Consider the following 20,250-nt stretch of genomic DNA (forward strand, 5'->3'; position numbering starts at 1 on the left):
TCTTCCTTCCTTCCTTCCTTCCTTCCTTCCTTCCTTTCTTTCTTTCTTTCTTTCTTTCTTCCTTTCTTCCTTTCTTCCTTTCTTCCTTTCTTCCTTTCTTTCTTTCTCACAGCCATCAGTGAGTAGCTTCATTAAACTTCCCTGTCTTCCAATCCCCTTGATAAATTTCAGCTCTTGCTGGTGATGTGTCCCAGGAGGCTTTTCCCCCTGTCATTGAGTCTCACGCTTTAGCTTTGAAACCTGGCTGCTCTCCAAACTGATGCACAGCTGTTGCCAGGCCTGACTGGGGGAGGATGGGGAGGGTCCCAGGAGGACAGTCTCCAGGAAGAAAACGGCGTTGACACATCACTTGGGGGCTTGGCTGCACTTAGAGTGGCTTTAGAGCTCTGGTGCAGAGTTCGGGAAAGATGCATTGTTGGGTCACTGAAGGCGGAATGCACCAGGCCAGAGTGGTGAGGGATTATGAATTTATTCCACCATCAGCACACAAGGTGGCTGAGCCTGGATGGCTCCAGCACCCACTGACAGGAGCGGCTTTTAAAGGACTTTTGGTGGGCTTTTCTGGGTGGAGACTTCTTTGTGCATACCTGGAGGGGAGATAATGGAATGTGATCGCAGCAAGTGAAATGTGGTCGCAGCAAAGGGAGTGTCCATAGTGAAATGGCCTGAAAAGCCAGCTCCCGGGGGAAAGGTATTGATTTGATTGCTCGATCAAACCTAACATGCATCACAAATGAAGCAAACTGTAAAATGAGGCACGTGTTAGCTTTCAAAAAAGAAAACCCAAAAGTTAAAAATGACAAAAAGTTGTAAGGTTAAAAAAAGAAAGAAAGAAAGAAACCGTCTTTGCCCAAGTCTGAGCAATGTTGGCATAGTCATAGATGGGCTAGTCAGCACAGCCATGATGCAAATGCCATGCACATGATGAAGCTGTACTGGGCAGATCGTGGGAAGGGAAGGGGTCAGATGTGAAATTTCACTCTCCATTGTAGGGAGACTTAAAGTGGAAAAATCATGGAGAGAGCCATTTAAACACAGACTTTAGAAATGTAGGGATATATAGCAGAAGAGACAACTAAATGAGATGGCAATGAATGATATTATCACATCTTCTTGTTACAGAGAAATTTATCAAGTACGCCTGTGGCAGAATAAGTTGAATTGAAGGGTTCCAGCATTTTTTTTTAATCTAGAAATTTTCTTTTAAGTTAAAAGTTGTAAGTCATATCGCTGCTAAAGAGGTGTTTTTATTTTGCGAGCTAACTTTGAGTTGGGTAAAGCTCAACTGAGCTTTTTCTGTATTATGTATCAATCGACTTTACAAGATATTAGCTTTTCCTAGGGTATACTTTATGATTATGCATGTATAAAGTTACTTTTATACATATTTTACAGAATGTAGAGCACAGTTTCACCGTTTGTAGTTGTGATTATTGTTACTATGGAAACATTCTTATCTTCTCTAATAATTTAGTGACAGGTGTTTGTTCAGGAACCCAAACTCAACATGATTAAAACTGGACTCCTCTTCCCCAGAAGTTCTCCCCCGACCGCAAATCTGCTTAAATTTCCAATCCTAATTAAAAATGCACTTTATCACCAGTTGACATGAACTTTTTGTGTAAGATGTGGAACTGCTTGAAGAACAGGAGTTAGGGAGACAGTAGTGTGAGCTGGAGCATATGGTAGAAACTTCTTGAAAGAAAGTGAGGCATGCTATGGATTCTAAGACATAGATAGAGAAAATGAAAAGATCTAAATCAGACTATTTGAAGACTATTCCAGGGACACTGGTTTGTGTTGGTTGTCTTGGTACATAATGTTGGAAAATTAGAATAGAACCAAGATGGTTCATTATTTAAATTTGAAATAGGATCAAAATCACATTTCCTATTTAGAAGGACATTAAATTCAATTGGTTATTTCTTTTATGTGGTGCGCAGAAAAATATCTGAGCATTCAACGTGGTTTTATTTATCTTGCACCTGTCAGGAATATGCTATAATCACCTTTAAGATATCCATACCTACTTTCTTGGTCCCTGCTATGGTGTATATTCTGTGCCTCAGATTAAATTATTTCATGATGTCAGTTTTTTAAATAAATGGTGCAATTAGATTAGAGAAAGCACTGTTTATACTCTGGAGTAACATTTCCGTAAACTACAGTAACCAGGCGGTATAGGTACTCATCATCTTTGAATGTTAATAGCAAACCCACAAGCGGGTAATAGGTTGGGAGAAAGGTTTATAGTTAGTGGATCCGAGGGCCGGGTGAGGGGAAACACTAATCAGAGAGCTGCGCTGGGAATAACAGTACACGGTGCTGAGCACTGAGAGGCATCCCTGCAGAGGCTGTACGTGTGGAAATAATTGTTTTGTGTCTTAAATGGAAGCTCTACGAAAACGGGACTTTCGTTTTATTCACTGAACGATCCCCAGAGCTTTTGCATGTCATGGCACATGCTGGGTGTTTAATAAGTGCATATTGAATGAATGAATGGAGGCCTTGGCTGAATATTGTAAAAGGGAAGGGACGTTAAAAGAAGGAATAGCCTAACTACAGGAAGGCAAAGGATGTAAAGCAGCCATTTTACGGCCCTAGAAAAAAATCTCTGGAATTACTGTAAATGTCATTTACTTATGCCAGTATTGATCAACTGAGGAAGGGCAGGTTTTATTTAACAACCAAGAAGTTCCAGGAATCTCAGATTAGGAAGAAACTCCGGTTCTTTGGGTCTGAGTAAAAATACATTAAACTCTTATCTGTAGGCAGTAGGATCGACCTATCCTACATGTTTCTAGTTTAAAGCCAGTGTATACCAGAGGCATCTGTGTGGAGAGATAAAACATATCATTAGATTAGTTTATAATCATTTCATTACTCTTAGCTTTCCATTCTAGTGATAAAGGATTGTTTTAAAAGAAACCCACTTCTAAATATTATTTATAGTGATAACGAAATTTATAAGATTATTTCAGATTCATATGTTGTACCTTAAGAGTTAGGGTCATATTATGTATGCTAACCATTAATTGCTATTTTATTTAAATGTCTTTATTAAATGAGATGAATGTGGTGGTTAGTAGGTGCTTGGTAAGTAGATTATAAGTACTCCCCTTCTAGAGGTTTAAATATTTTCATGGTATTAAGTTTGGGGGCCATCCGATTAATGTATTGATTAGGTACATTTTTAAGAATGTTACCCGGCTAGAGTTCCCTAACTCTTCCCCTCAGTGTTAACTACTTTGCCAGAATATGGTACAGCCTTGTTTGCTTCTGAAAGGTTTGGCTGTCACTTAAGATCCCTTCTTTATTGTATGATATTTTTATCAGCTCAGTGTTGCTGGATTCCTGTGAGAAGGTCATATGACTCTTTCTACATTATTAGAACTTAACATTAATTGTCAATGGAAGCCTTATGATATTCTAAATTCTCTAATCATATTTTAGATACAGTAATAGGCTCATGTTCAGTATGCCAAGACATTATTCTGTATCTTGCCATTTAAATAATTTGAGTTTATTTTGCCACCTTTGTTCTCATTTTAAATTTTGAGGCAAAATTCTGAATTGGGTGTAAATTCATGGGTATCAGTCAATGCCCATATTTTCGTCAGTGGGTTCCGTGTCTTCATTGTATCTGATCTTGGACTTCATAAAGACCTTTGGTCCATAGACCCTTTATTCCATTTCATGTATCAGTAATTTTTAGCCTCCTCTTATTTTCTTATTCACCAGAGACCCTTGGGCCCTCGCATCAGTCACTTGAGCCCATATCTTTTTTTAAAAATATATATATATTTATTGATTTCAGAGAGTAAGGGAGAGGGAGAGAGAGATAGAAACATCAATGATGAGAGAGAATCATTGATCGGCTGCCTCCTGCCTGCCCCCTATTGGGAATTGAGTCTGCAACCCAGGCATGTGTCCTTGACTGGAATCGAACCGGGGACCTTTCAGTCCACAGGCTGACACTCTATCCACTGAGCCAAACCAGCTAAGGCAAACCCATATCTTTAACTTCCACTGTTGCTCTACCCATTCACAGCTGTGCTTCTTGATATGGTTGGTAGTCACCTCCAGCTTTCTGCACAGTCAGCAGTTATCAGGCATCCATCCCTTCAACTCCAGTGAGTGAGCTCTTTGCTGCCTTGTAGGTTGTCAGATCCATCACACACATTTTATCCCCTCTCAGTGGGATCTAAGCCTGGTGATCACTGCCTTCACCCCACACCATAATTAGGCTGTTGCTTCTGTTTTTCTCTCTGCTGACTCTCTTTCTGTGGCCCTCTTTTTTCTGCAATCCACTCAAGAAATCCTCAGGGTTGGTGTTTTATAGGAGTCCTCCTGGGATGTTCATTTTCTCACAATACACATACTTTCAAGGAAACCTCATCAGTGCAGTGGTTTCCCAAAGGCCTGGCTTGATGGTCACTCTACCCAGGCCAGCCTCCAAGTATTTACTGGCCATCAGACTTGATATGGCCCCCAGAGTACTGATAATTAGCCTTGACTCTGAAGGGTAAGTGTGCAGATTCAGCTAGTAGTGCACAGTGTTGGCTCTTGGCTCACGTGGACATTTCATCTCAGATGTGCACCAGTTTCCTTATCAATAAGTGGTGAATTTTAAACAAAGGACACATGAGCACGGGACATGTCTATTCCATTTTCCTCTGTTGGTTTATTGTGCCATCTGGTATAAGAAACTGTATTAGGCAAAGGATAAGATTGTTTTCAAGCTTTTATTAAGGTCTCCTGGATCTCTGATTCCCATACATAAGAGTTAATTAGATTTAAATGGGCTTAATGTAGAGACCCTGCTATTGATACAGAAATACACCTCCCACCAGGGCTTTTGCTGTTGTTTTGTTTTGCTTTTTCTGCCAGTTAACTACAACTAGAATGCAAGAATAAAATGAATCAAGCTTAAATCCCTAGGAAGTACTAATACTCATTTTTGCATTTTCCACATTTTTTAAAAGAAATGAGGATATGCATAATCTCTCTTAAAATTTGACTTTGAAAAGTATTTTTAGATACTTTAACTTAAGTATAAAATTTCTTGCAAAATATATATTTTTATTTAGATGTGATCTCACTGTTAGGATTAGCATCTTACACTGTAAGGAGAGGTATAAGAATCAATTTAAATCATCTGAAAGCAAAACATGGAGAGCTGTCCTAAAGTAGGAGTGTCAGTTAAACAGCTGCTTACATGAGTGAAGAATAAGATGGTCTTAGCAAGTTCTCCAAAGTCCAAGGAAACGTACATAATACCTATTATTTAATTAGGAGTGCCAGTTAAACAGCTGCTTACATGAGTGAAGAATGATAAGATGGTCTTAGCAAGTTCTCCGAAGTCCAAGGAAACGTACATAATACCTATTATTTAATTGTTATAGTTGGTGAATGTTCATTTGCCCATGAGAACTTTGATCAAAGACATACTTACTTGGTGCAACAGTTGGCCTTTCAAATGATCAGCCCTCTTGGCCCATATATGTCTTCAAAATACACATTTTCTAAGGACTTATATAAATAGCCAGTACCCTGTTATGGCAACCTAAAAAGGTAAGGCTTTGAGATATCCAGACAGTTGGAGCATCAACCAAAAATGAAACATCTAGAAGGATCAGGTAATGGCATGAGGGGGCAGGGTACCAGGGCATAGAGGGAACTCACCTCTTACTTCTTTTAGCTGGAAGCGTGCAGACATGTTTTCCTTGTGGGTAACCTTGAGTAAACACTTCATCACACCGTGAAATAGCTCACCTTCAGCTTACATAATGGAGACCTCACGGTCTGTTAGCCTGATTGCATCATTGGAATGTCTGGTTTTGACAGAAAGTGAGAAATTACTTACACTTTTCTTAGAAGATTCTGATAGGCAGATAGTCTTACCCCAAATCAGAAGTCTTTCATCAGTATTTTCCCGAAACCTCAACATTTCCGGTCAAAACATAATTCTCCCCTCATCCAGATTTAGGTCATCCTTATCATTTTAAGTGGAAGACCGAAACTGTATTATTTGGAATGAGAGCTACTCTAGAATTACTCCCCGTGCAGTAATTAAAAGCCTTAATCACACAATTTCCTCATTTATACGTGTTAAATCTGAAATGAGAGATTTCCTTCTTAAACACTCTTTGTGTGCCCTCTGTGTGCAACAGGATTGCACTTGGAAAGACTAGTTAAGATGGAGTTTGATTTAGTTGGGCATTAAGAGAGAAGTGGCTGGAGCAATTGAGTCTGATCTCAACGCTCAGCTTCTGCGTGCCTGGAATGCTTACCCTTCAAAATATTTGCTCTCTGGAGCAGTCAGTGGAAGGTGGGGTTTTCAGTGACTCTGGATTGTTGACCCAGAAGACTTTGGTAATGGAACGGGCTTTGGCAGAGTGCCATGGCTTTCTGGTTGAGGGAGGCCAGGAGAGGAGGGCGGGCTGACTGTATGCCGAGGGCCAGAACTAGTCTGAGGATGTTTGCAGCCTGAATGCACCTTCTTTGGACGCCTTGGCTTTATTGCTTGAGAGAATCTTAAACTGCAACATCCATAAATATGCAGTGGCTTGTAGTGACACATTTAAATGATTTTGCATCTAAACAAACGCATTCGCTCTTTGCCTGTGTGTGTAAAAATTTGAATGACACTTGTGCTCCGTCGGAAAGGAACAGACGTTTTCATTATAAAATCCAGTCAAGCAGAAAAGTAGCAAAGGGAGCAGAAATTTTCATTTACATTCATGATTGAAGATGCAGTGAGGAAAGAAAATTGCTGGGTTCAAGATTAGCCATGTTCTACTCCATGTGACACAGGGGACTTTGTCAACAAGGAAATAGTTTTTAATGCATACTGATCAGTAGTTTCAAATTGTGCTTTTTTTAAAAAAAGAAAATCTCACCCAAGGATCTGTGATGTTACTGATTTTAGAGAGGATGGGGTGGGGGAGAGACAGAGAGAGAAAGAAAGAGGGAGAGCAAGAGCGAGAGACATCTTTGTGAGAGAGAAACATCAATTGGTTGCCTCCTGTATTCGCCCTGACCAGGGATCAAACCCACAACCTCTTTGGTGTACTGAACAATGCTCCAACCAACTGAGCCCCCCAGCCGAAGTGTGCATATTTTTTAACAGACCTTAAATTTTCTAAGGTTTTTTTTGAGTTATCCTTAAACAGATTTCCAGTATCCCCCTTATTATCAAGCCCCTTATGTATTTGTTATAATGTGGGCTTCCTGTTCCGTTACTGCGGAGACTCACAGTTATTTCTTAGCTTTTACTTGTGAGCAGCAGCCGGTATAGACAGATAGCTCAGTTGGGCCAGACCAAGATGCCATCACAAGACACTGGATTCGAGAAGTGGGATCAGACCTTTTCCAGGCGGGTTTTCTGCTAAATAATTTGTGATACGCCTTTTGGAAGTCTTAATGCAATTTCCTGCCCCAGATTCTCCTCCTTAGGAGTCCAGAAACTTAATTATTTCCGCTCTCTCAGGAGTGATAACCCCTGGCTAATTGATTTACAATAATGACATTAAGCCTTGTTTAGAAATCTGAGTGGCAATTTCTAAGTTCTCAGCGGAGTGGGAACAGAGGGAGAGGGTCTAACTTAGCTGGGCTCCATCCCCCCTTGAACAGACTACATGGTTTTTGAAACACAACTCAAAGTAGAGCTGGGTGATTTTTGAAACATATTTGTACCGAAGAGCTTAACAAATAATGTATATTTATTATATGTTTTATTCTTTTAGACATTGTGTCATTCCTCCCTAGGTAGTATTGAGGGCACAATGACAGAACTCTAATCTTTTCTTCCATATTTTAACAAAGCCTGTGGATATTAAAACAATGTTTTAATACCAGTAAAAGGTTGTGCTAAATTTCAAATACTTATCAAACTTATTTCCTGTCTAGCTCTTTTGTTAAATGCCATGATAACTATTTTTTCTTCTTCATTCTCTCTGTATCTACTTCCTTTTGCCCTTTGTAGTTTTGCATCTTTAGGATATGAATTTTTTTCTGAGAAGTTTTGAGTTGGAAAACCCCTGAAATATAAAACATTTGTCACTCTGATCATTTGGAGGCAATGCCACTGTTTCCTAAACCTAGACATTTCAAGTCTAGGCTAGACACAAGAGAATCCAGAGGGACAGGTAATAAGCTCTCAGGAGCATGGTGTGGCAGCCGGCATTGGGAGAGAGGTTGGCTGGAACAACTGAGTCTGGACATCATGAGCAGGGAAGAAGGGTAGTTGATTATAAGCACCGGTGACAAATGTATGTGCTAAGGGTCCTACACCAGATGGGCAAGAGAATGGAATGCAGGCAGTGGAACCTGCTCTGCTAACCTTACTGAGTGATGAAGAGTCCAGGGCAGCCGTGGGCAAACTACGGCCCGCGGGCCGGATCCAGCCTGTTTGAAATGAATAAAACTAAAAAAAAAAACATCATGAGCAGGGAAGAAGGGTAGTTGGTTATAAGCACCGGTGACGAATGTATGTGCTAAGGGTCCTACACCAGATGGGCAGGAGAATGGAATGCAGGCAGTAGAACCTGCTCTGCTAACCTTACTGAGTGATGAAGAGGCCAGGGACATAGGGCCCGATGAGTAGTTGTAGATGAAAAGGAAGGGAGAAGTAGAAGGAATGGTTTCTGTCTGCTCGGCAAGTGGTTTACCAGAGTTCAGAATTTCAGAACATTTCTACATGTGACATTATCTGAGGTCCAACCTCAGGAATATGGATTGTTTGAGTGGAGTAGAGGTATAACCTGTGGGGTAGGGGCATGAATCAGTGATACATGTTTATTGAGAAAATAGAAGCATAGCATACGGGGACCTGGGTTTTACATACAAATAGAATGTTCTGCAGTGCCACCATTTTGGTTGGGCTCTCCCAAAGTGTTGAATGTTGGTTCTTTTCCTTCTCTTGCTTCCACATAAGATAGATTTTGACCCAGTGAAGAGTTGCTTATTGTTTTTGGGGGTACAGTTCCAGGACTTGATGGTCAGTTGGCACTTGATTTTAATCTAGCACATTTGCTAAAAACAATACCTTCTTAAGCAGGTGTCCAGCAAGGGAATGGAAATAACGGAAAGGTCAACATTGAAGGTAGAGTTGGTCATTAAATCCTTAGGCACAGAGGAGATATCTGAGTGAGAAAGTAAGATCAGAGAGTAGAGGACAGTCTTACTTATAATCAAAATTATTCAAAGATGAGTCAGTGAGAGGGCAAGAACGATTAGTTTGAGATAGAGAATGGGGAAGCAAGTGCTATCTCGGTTGGTGGAAAGTCAGAGGAGAAGACTGAATTTAAGGAAGAAAGCAATACAGTAGAGCGGACAGTGAACTTGAGGGCTGAGAAGAGACTAATTGTGTTTGTTGCTATTGACCTTGAAGAGTTGCAGAAGATTGTTGGAGCAAGATCAGATGATAATGGCTTGGAAAGAACAGTCAGGAGCCTGAAAGTGAAGGTCTAAAACTCTTTTGTAAAGTTTGTGTGGGAAAGTGCCTCTTCCTGTCTTGATTATAGCTTACCTCACACACGGCTTTCCGAATCTGGTATGTGGAAAAAGCATGCTGTGTATTTTTACCTCTCCGTATAATTTAGGGTTTTGGTAATAACTGGTGGTTATCTTGCCTCACTATGCATCAGCTTGATTGGTATTTTGTTAGCAATTATGTGGCTTTTTAAAAGCCCCATATATAACCCTAATTAATTTCATCTTTAAAATCTATCAAGCTATGAATTTTTTAATAAGTCAGGAGGAAAGAAAGTGTTAGGAGAAAGGAGCCAGTAAGGATACTTGTATTTTCCAGAGTCAAAATAGAGAATTTAGGGTGATAACCCTACAGTTCTGCCTTTCTGCTCTTCTCTCAAAAGATAGAAGACTGAATGAATAACAATAGGTAAGCTTAGGTGTAAAGGAGACCTTACTTACATTTCTGCATCCACATTAATTGCACACTTATAAATACAACTTATAATATGAGAACTGCAAAAGAGAAATGAGAGAAGAAGGGCAGCCCTGCTGATAAATAGGGTTATGGCAGTAATATTAAATTCTAGTGGTAGTCCTCTCCATGATTGAAATGTATGGTATTCTAATAGCAGGTAGAACTGCACATACAATCTTCTCAGTGTATTCGAGCTTACAATTTTTTCTCTGTTTAGGCCTATGTCTTTGGATTCAGATTTCCCCCCACAGCCTCAGCCTCTCCACATTCAACTCATCACTCCTGAAAGATATTCCTGATCTCTAAAATTTGACACTAAACTAGAACTGCCCAGTGCTGCTGCTTGCTAGCCACGTAAGCACTTGAGACGTGCTAGTCCAGACTGGCCTGTGCTTTAAGTGTAAAATACACACCGGATACTGGAGAGTTGAACCAAGCATGTCAAATTGACGGCCGGCAGGCCACATGCCAAGGCTGTGAGTTTGACATGCTGGGCCATAATACTTTTTTACATCGATTGAGTGTTGAAGTTACAATAGTTAGGATATCATGGGTTAAATAAAGTATATTACAAAAACAATTTTACCCATTTCTTTCTACTTTTTTAATGTGGCTACTGGAAATGTAAAACTACCTACGTGGCCCATGTTATATTTCTATTGGGTTGTGCTGGTCTGTATTCTCTTGGTGCAAAACTATGTCTCCGTTCTTTTGTATCTTTCATGGAACTGCGTGCAATGATAGTTAGCAAAACTGGGTGGTAGCAGGGAAGAGTTCTCAAAATGAAACCAAATCGTGTTTGGTTTTAATTTTTATTCTTGTCCCTCATTCTATTTGAACCTCTCTGGCCAGGAGGCATTGTTAGCCTCACCTTTTCATATATGGAAGTCACTACATTCTCCTGAGTCATTCATTGCCTTGTTTTCTCCTCTGGCTTCAAATACAGAAATCTGTCTACCGTGTTTTCTATCTTCTATGATTAAAGAAGCAAAAGACAAAAGAGGAGCAACTTGTGGTCAAAGGTAATCAATCCTTGAGATGGTGCCAACGTGACAAATCCATGGGACGGGGCACCAGGCTTATGGGAAAGAGGCTTGAAGGATTTGATTTTAATTTTTAAAAAGGACAAACCACATGAAGTGCTTAGATTGGTCACATTTATAAGGACAGAGAGTGGAATGCCAGCTGCCAGAGGATTAGGGGAGAGGTGAGGGAGTACTTGTTCATGGGTTTAGAGTTTCAGTTTTGCAAGATGAAAAGAGCACAGTTACACAACAATGTGAATGTACTTAACACTACTGAACTGTACACTTTTTAAAAAATTATGTTTTTATTGATTTCAGAGAGAAGGGAGAGGGAGAGAAAGATAGAAGCATTAATGATGAGAGAGAATCATTGGTCGGCTGCCTCCTGCAGGCCCCATACTGGGGATCCAGCCTGCCAACCAGGAATCGAACCATGACCTCTTGGTTCAGAGGTCGACTGTCAACCACAGAGCCAGGCAGGCTGGGCTGAACTGTATACTTGTAAAATGGGTAATACAGTAAAATTGATGTCATAGCTCATCATAGAAAGTTTTGTTTTTAATTTTTAAGTTTCCGGTTATTGCATTCTGAAACACTTTTTAGATGGTTTGTCTTTTAATTGTGGTAAAATACACACGACATAAATTTTACCATCTTATCCTTTTTTTTTAAGTGTACAGTTCAGTAGTGTTAAGTATGTTCACATTGTTGTACTTCTTCCTTTCTGGAATTTGGACATGATGTCTTGAGTTTCTGTGGTCATTTTGTGACCACAGAACATGAGGAGGACAAAAGCCAACTTGCTAATGGTAGCAGTACAGAGACACAGGCCTAGCCTGGTCCCGAGGGCATCATTGAGTATCTGCAGTAGCCCCAGCCTCAGCACCAGACTGCTCGTGTGGGAGAGAATCCATGCTGTCTTGTAAGCCACCGTTCATCCTGTGTTCTAGTCTACAGAGAGCGCAGTGCATTCCCAACTGTCTTATATGGTTTGCGAGCTAACTTAAGTCTAGGTTTACTGTTGAATTGACCCCATTGTAGATCATAACATTAAAGTACTTTTTAGTCTAAAAGTGACTCTACTTTTAAAAAGCCAAAGGGAATTGCCAAATAAACCATTTCGACCAGAGTTTAAATGACAGTGAGTTGAATTATCACTGTCAGATGGAGAGTCTGGAGATCCAGGTTTTTAGGCCAGTTCTACCACCGTTTGGCCCAATGGGCAAGCCACTTGACCTGGGCTCTTTTCCTCCCATCTGCAAAATGATGTAATATGAGCTAGCCTATCCTCTCACAACCACCGAAGAACCATTGGATTGAGGCTGCGGCGACCCAATTGAATTTGAAATCATTGTTGACTTTGCCAAGACTTTTTAGTCGAGAAGGAAGCCAAAGTCAGATCCTGTTCATTAGCTTTGAAAATTTCCTATCCATTGGGGTTGGGGGAGAGAAGCCTGAATTGTGAATTTTTAAAACAGGAAATCAGGTTGTATGGTTATCAATAAATATTCGCAGTGTACCTGGATGAATTTATCCACTAGGATTATACTGTCTACGTGGTGCCAAATTTTCTAAAGTTTGACATAAACAGGAACATGATTTCTTATTATGATATTTATTTTCATTTCTTTTACTTGAATTCTGTTAAAGAATTTTTTTAAACTGAAAGGTCAGATCAACAGAAGGTTCATTTAAAAAATAAAAGTATGCACAATTCTACATGGAAATTCCAGGTATATTCGATCAGATTTTTTTACATTAAAAACTACTTTCAGAGCAATTTTAGTTTCATAGCAAAATTGAGTGGAAAGTAGAGAGTTCCTGTATATTTCCTCTCATATCATAGATTCTGTTAGAATTTTAAAAGAGAAAACAAACCATGTTACACTAAGTCAGTTTGTGAGAAAAGGTTCGTTATAATTTTACCACTAATTTTTAATTATAATTTTTTATTTATTGATTTGAGAGAGAGAGAAAGAGAGAGAAACATCTATTTGTTGTATGCACTCACTCATTGGTTGCTTCCTGTATGTACCCTGAATGAAGATGGAACCTGCCACCTTGGCGTATCTGGGACAACACTCTGACTGACTCAGCTACCCAGCCAGGGCTCTTTATTATCATTTTTAAAACAGATTTTTTTGCATCTTAATTGCTTGAAATATTTGATGTGTAACATTCTAGTATGTTTCATCCATTTTGAAAGTAATATAGGCAGGGCTGTAAAAACACAGATTCATTCTAAGTGTTATTTTAGTGTTAGAGTATAATGAGTCTTCTGTTTTGCCAGGAGTCCTGAGGGCTTATTAAATAACCAATATTAATCCTTTAAAAGAACAATCTCATGGCAGGGGGAGCATATATTTATTGGCTATGCACAATATGAGAAACCTAAGAGTGTATTTTCAATACTCAATGAAATGTCATTTTGCAAATTAAAAAAATTCAAGTATCCTTTCATAACTTAAAGCAATACATGCTCTTATGGTGAACATCAGATTTTACGGAGGTAATTATCTTCCTGTGACTTTGACTTTGCATTGAAAGCCAGTTCTCAACAGATTGGCCCGAGGGCAAGTAAAACAAGACAAAGGCACATTGTTTTCCGCAGCTGTTACCCAGTTATTGCCATGAGAACTCTGTCAGGCCAAAGTCAAGTGTATCTGATATCTGCTCCTGATTGACTCATGGACTGATTTAATAACCTTGGGCCAGGCATGTAATCTTTATAGTAGTTGTAAAATAGAAAAACATCACTTAGTATTTCAAACATTTGTAAATATGGCAATACAGTTGGACTGGCCAGAACTAATAAACTAGGAAAGCATCTTCAAGCCATTGGTCATTTCTGGCTTCCTGTGGTCTTAAAAATTGGATAACTCAGGCATCTGGGATTCTTGCTAACAGCTTTAGTTCATTGCCTGTCCTGAGAAATCATGAAGAGTCCACCTGGGGAAGGTGTATTGGCTTTGGATTTAATGATTTTTATTTTGTATTCTCCATCTCATCTGGGTTTTAGGTGTTTTGTTTTATGTTGTTGTTGTTATTTTATAGTCTTCTATGTAAAAGAAAAATAAAAATGTGATGTCACTTACATTATTAGGTGATGTTTATCTATGGGTCACTTGGTCATAATCTCCGGAGGGTGGGTGTCCCAGACACAAGGCAGGCATCGCTCACTTGGGAAGTGGGGTTTATGTAACAGGACAACCAATGGATCCGTGCTGCCTGTCACTACTTGAGCCAATAAAGCAGAGACAGGGTTGAATCATATATGAGCATTTATTCCAATACTGTCAGCAGTATGGGATAGCACCAGGTCATCCACAAAAATCTGCTCTGCCTCTCTCCATAAGCCAGCTGCTCATATTGGGTAGAAGGACAAAGATTGCATGGGGAAGTAGGCAAAAGATATGCCAAATGGGCAGGTCACAGGTCTTGAGATTTGCAAAGACCTGCAGGTGTGCAAAGGCTGGGGGTCTTCAAAGGGCTGCCGATTCTGGTTTCTGCAATAAGGTCATTCATCTTTCCATGATAACAAGCAGCTCCCTGATGGGGAGGATGGGCTGCATTTCCAGGTGAGCCCCCAGGTCTCTTGTGCAACTGCCAGCCAGGTTAGAATGTACCTTCTTTAATCAGAACAAGACAATCACGGTTAACAGAGCATGGCTAATATTTCTTACATTAATAGCTGATGCCCAATATTCTATTTCTGCCCCTATCTATATATATAAAAGTCTATATATATAAAAGCCTAAGTGTCCGTCCGACCGTCCGACTGGTAGCTATGATGCGCACTGACCACCAGGGGGCAGACGCTCAACTCAGGAGCTGCCATGACCCGCACTGGCCATTTAAAAATAAACAGCTCTGCGGACCTGGTGTTAATAGCTGGTGCCCAATATTCTATTTCTGCCCCTATCTATATATATAAAAGTCTATATATATAAAAGCCTAAGTGTCCGTCCGACCGTCCGACTGGTAGCTATGATGCGCACTGACCACCAGGGGGCAGACGCTCAACTCAGGAGCTGCCATGACCCGCACTGGCCATTTAAAAATAAACAGCTCTGCGGACCTGGTGCCAACAAACCAACACTCAGCTTCCCCCAAGTGGGACACAGACCCCGCCCCCACCCCGGAGCGACTCCCCACCAAATCGCAGCCAACGTTGCCAAGACCCCATGGCGCAAAATGCGGCCCACAGCCCAGCCCAGCCTGGAGACAGAAACAGTAGCTGTGGGTGCCGGGTAATGACATCACATAGCAACACCCAGCTTCCTCTCCCTAGCGACTAACCTCCTTGGAGTTTCTTCAGCCCAGGAACCCGACTTGCTTTATAGCCAGGTGCAAACATTCCACAGTTTAACTAAATGTTTGTGAAGCGTTTTCCCATGCCTCATCTCATTTGATCCTCACAGAAGTCCTGGAGTAGGTAGATAGGAGACTCGGTAGAATCCTATTTTCTTTTTATTAGCAAGATGCAAATAGCGATATTAAAATATTTCTTCTAGTTAATTTCCTTTCAATGTGCACGAATCCATGCACCAGGACACTAGTCATTTATATTACAAAAGGTTCACACAGCTGAGATGCAATGATGCCCATGGAGCCCCAGCTACTGCCATGGAATAGGTGCCCAGGACTCATGGGCTCTTTTCCCACCAAGCGGCACCTGCAGCCCTTGGGGGCACTATGTCTCCTAAATTCTTACATTCTCTGCAATTCACCCATGCTGCAGGCCTCGTCCACTGTCCTAAAGATTTAAGGAATGATAAGATGAGAGGTTCTTTATCCCTTAAGATTTGCTTAGATTTTAATCTATTATTTATTAAAGTAAATACTTAAATATCTTGAGACATCTTGTATGTTTGAGCCAAAAAGGGACTAAAGTTTAAATGCCCTAATAGACAGAGAATTTTAAAGAACCCTGCTATATGAAGTAGCCGAAAAGGTTTCTTCTACTCCTTAATGGGGCCTTTATTCACTTTGTATGTGGCATTTCAGAAAATTTCATGTAGCATATTATGAAAGAAAAAATTCTTTTCTGTGCTGCTATGTGAAGAACTTGTATTCTTTGCTCACTTGGAGTCGTTGGTTGGATTCCTTATTAGGGCCTTTATTCACTTTGTATGTGGCACTTCAGAAAATTTCATGTAGCTTATTATGAAAGAAAAAAATTCTTTTCTGTGCTGCTATGTGAACAACTTGTATTCTTTGCTCACTTGGAGTCGTTGGTTGGAATCTGGTCTTGAAGGCATTGCCTGAAGTGCCCTGCTCAGTGGTCTCCCTGCTTTCATGGCCTCGCTACACTAGTCCAGTCTTCATTTAACTAAAGTTGCCATCCATCCATCCATTTACCCACCCATCCAATATGGTCATATTTGCTGGAACTGGGTCAGGGATTGGGAGTAGAATGTTAAACAGTATAGACACTATCCTTACATCTTGGAACATCCATTCATTCTCTCTGTGGCATACTCCTACTCATCCACTTAGACTCATCTCTAATGTTATTTCCACTTTGAGCTGTGTCCCAGTGCACCCAAGCAGAATTGCTCACTATGTTGGCCCCGCACTTTTCTTCAGTTCTATTGCAGCATTTAACCTCTTCATTCATCAAGACACTTAATGCCTACTGTGTACAGAATCTCTGATAAAAGTTAAGGATACACTAGTGAACAAGACAAATAAAAATTAAGCTCACAATTCACATATTACATTGTAATTATTCAACGTTCATCCTCAGAAGAATGTGAGTTCTTGTAGGACTTCATGTAGTATCTATATCTGCAGTACCAGCAATGCTCAAAATAATTTGCATGATATACATTTTTTTAAAAAACCAGCAAAAGTCAAAGTAGTTTTTATAATTTAATTGAATTAAACTCCATGTGTGTATATATATATATGTGTGGTTACATATATAAACATATATAATACAAATGTGTATACACAGATTTTGTTTGTTTAAGAAGTAGACAAATGCTAAATTTTCTATTCATTTACACAGAGATTAAAGTGTCTAAGAAGGAGGGGTGGGCAATGACTTATATTGATTCAGCTGAAATGATTGCCTAGGAAATGTCAATTTGTATTTTTTACCATTCAATGGCAGCTCTTTTGTGATTGAGTTTGCACTCAGAGATTCCTCTTAATTAAAGATTTTACTTAAAACATGTAGGAAGTATTTTAACCACCAAGGTTGATGTGGCCAAGAACTGGGCTGCTAAGGACACCGGGCTCAACATGCTAAAGTCCTAGCTTTCTTGGATTGATGGCTTCATCCTTCCAAAAGCTGATTAACTTCTCTGACTCCTGTTAGCCCATCCTTCCTGGACATCATCCCTGAGATAAGAACACGGTGATGCAGACAGAGTGACATGAAACTGTTTCCCTTTCTTGCAGTTGGCGAGTTTGTAAGTGATGCCCTCCTGGTCCCTGACAAGTGCAAATTCTTACACCAGGAGAGGATGGACGTCTGCGAGACCCACCTTCACTGGCACACCGTCGCCAAAGAGGTACCAGCCAGACATTTTTTTCTCTCTTAAAGTGAAGACTTCCTATGGACATGGGTAATGATGTGGTATTTCGAGGCAACAGCTGTGTTGATAAATAAGTTCTCTTTTACTATTAAAAAATAAGCCTTATCCATGATTATTTGTAAAGAGTCAAAAACAGGGCCTCTTTAGATTCATTGTGTATCTGTACCACATTTTAGAAATTAGAAATTATAATCTTATACTCTCTAGACCTTAAAATGTAGCTCTTCTTCTAATTATTTTTGTTTACGTATTGTTTTCTTTTTCACATAGAGTTTTAATGATTTACCCATTTTTAAAAGTTATTTATTGGGTATGCTGTAGTAGAACACGAAATAGCTTGTCTAATACCAACATGAAAACTAGTTAGAATTCAGTTCCTAAATGAAGCAGTGCAGGTTTGTGCTCACCAGGCCATGTTACCACCTTCATTTTTCCATAGTAGGCAAGTACATGGCACCAATCCTGGCTTTGGCTAACCACTGCTTTTGGCAAAACTGATAAAAGACATGAGACAATTAGCATACAATGCCACTCTTTACTATTACTACGTTTAAAATGTCCTTTTCTTTGGATACATAAATTTACTAGAAAAACTTCAGAATGTAAGTATAGCTTTTGTGTGAGAAATGTTATCAGTCCCCTAGAATTAGGCTCCTTCATTTAACACAGTTGTCAGTTTTGCTCCCCATCCCTCCCCAGGAACATGTGCCAATGTCTGGAGATATTTTTGGTTCTCACAATTAGAACCAGTGGTGCTACTGGTATTGGGTGGCTAGAGGCCAGAGAGCCTGCTAAACATTCTTCTTACCCCCAACCCACGAACTATCTGATGCAAAATTTCATTGGTACTGAGGTTGAGAAACCATCATTTGCCTCAATGTAATTGTTGGATCACAACCTTATAGCTGTTGAGCAAAAAAAAAAAAAACACTATCTAAGATTTCACATTAATTTTGCCTTTAATAAAATATGTCCTCATTTACCATAGAACAAAATTTTCTGTGTATAAAAATGTGTTTTACAGCTTGTTGATCTGAAGAAAACAAGCCAGACAATTTAAAGCCCAGCTATCCATCTGCTAACCTCATTTTTCATTTCTTCTTGAGTTTTCACAAAATTTTTTTCTGTTGCTAAGAAACAAAAATGACTCTAATTCCTACGAGGTCAAAATGCACTCTAATATTTTCATTGTTTACCTTCCTACATGTGTTGAAATATTAATCTTTCCTCCGTTAACAGTGGATGCTTTCAAAGCTTCATGTTAATTTAGATTTGTGCAACTTTAGCAAATCCCAGGAAAGCAAGCAGATACTGAAAGAGAAATGTCTAATGACTGTATTTTCTGCTTTATAGCAGAGAACAATTTCTTCTCTTCCCAGGATTGTTATTCTGGAGGCGAGCCAAGAGTTAGAATTTCTAGAATAAGATAGATTTAAGGGAGTGAAACACTCATCCATAGTAGAGATTGCAGTGAATTGGGGGTATACAAGGAGCGGTCACTTCTCTTTTCTTTTTAAATATATTTTTATTGATTTCAGAGAGTAAGCGAGAGGGAGAGATAGAAACATCAATGATGAGAGAGAATCATTGATCGGCTGCCTCCTGCACACCCCCTACTGGGGATCAAGCCTGCAGTCCGGGCATGTGTCCTGACCGGAAATCCAACCATGACCTCCTGGTTCATATGTCGACGGCCACACTGGCTGAGCAGGAGTGGTCACTTCTAAATGCACAAATGAAGCCAGAAAGCACTGATTCTCTCACAAGTGTTCACCAATGCAGGCTTCTTCTACACCTTATTTTCCAATTGGTTTCCATTCCTATTGTTTCTCTTCATTTCTATAATATAAAAAGTTAACCGTATTAAGTAAGTGATCAAGTTAAACATTACAGGTACCAAGATAGCCTGAGCTAAAGAAACTGTTGTTTATTCACTCAAAAAGCAAATGATCCATTCCATTGTAAAATTGGTTCTCGCGGATCTGTGTGTCGCTTATTATATTTGCATTTTCTTACAGAGAATAACCTCTACTCTACTGGTCTCTCTTTTTCTCCTTCCCTTGCCTAGACCTGTAGTGAGAAGAGCACCAACTTGCACGACTACGGCATGCTGCTGCCCTGCGGGATTGACAAGTTCCGAGGGGTGGAGTTTGTATGTTGCCCGCTGGCCGAGGAAAGTGACAATGTCGATTCAGCCGATGCCGAGGAGGATGACTCAGATGTCTGGTGGGGTGGAGCAGATGCAGACTACGCCGATGGGAGGTGAGCTGGCCTTTGCGTTGGGCTCTCACAGATCCTGAAACCTCCAGCATAGAGTTGTTTCTTCTGTCAATATATCTTCCTATTTCTCATTAAAAGGCTTTCTACCCACTCCCGTCAAAGTTGGCTTTTATAGAAAAATTCTAATCATGAAGTCCTATTATGCTATGGCCTACTGTTTCATTTTAATATAATTGAACAACTAGCATTGACTCACTTTTTGTTGGGGTCCAACCCCAGCAAGGTCCGGGGGTCCCCAAAGGTGTGGACGGAGTCGGCGAAGAAGGAATGACACGGAGACAGCCTTCAGTTGATCAGCAGCCTAGCCAGGATCTCCAGTGAAGTTCTGGTCAGGATCTCCAGCGAAGTTCTGGCTCAACCTAGGTTCTCTTGCCAAGTTCTATAGTCAGGTTCTGTTCAGGTTCTCCAGCCAGGTTCTGTGTCCATGTTCTCTCGCTAGGTTCTCCAG

At 40.1% G+C, this 20,250-nt stretch overlaps 1 protein-coding gene across 6 annotated transcripts in view; it reads left to right on the top strand.

Annotated features, from left to right (window-relative positions):
• The window catches only part of APP (amyloid beta (A4) precursor protein), a 164,169-nt gene that overhangs the window by 24,706 nt on the left and 119,213 nt on the right, over window positions 1-20,250 (top strand). For all 6 annotated transcript variants that reach the window (XM_005861200.2, XM_005861201.2, XM_005861202.2 and 3 more), the window contains exons 3-4: window positions 17,386-17,498; window positions 19,591-19,784. In XM_005861200.2, coding sequence (XP_005861262.2) covers window positions 17,386-17,498; window positions 19,591-19,784 — 307 coding nt within the window. The remainder of the gene's footprint in view (window positions 1-17,385; window positions 17,499-19,590; window positions 19,785-20,250) is intronic.

The sequence above is a fragment of the Myotis brandtii genome, unplaced genomic scaffold (genome assembly GCF_000412655.1).
Source record: "Myotis brandtii unplaced genomic scaffold, ASM41265v1 scaffold146, whole genome shotgun sequence".
Taxonomy (NCBI): domain Eukaryota; kingdom Metazoa; phylum Chordata; class Mammalia; order Chiroptera; family Vespertilionidae; genus Myotis; species Myotis brandtii.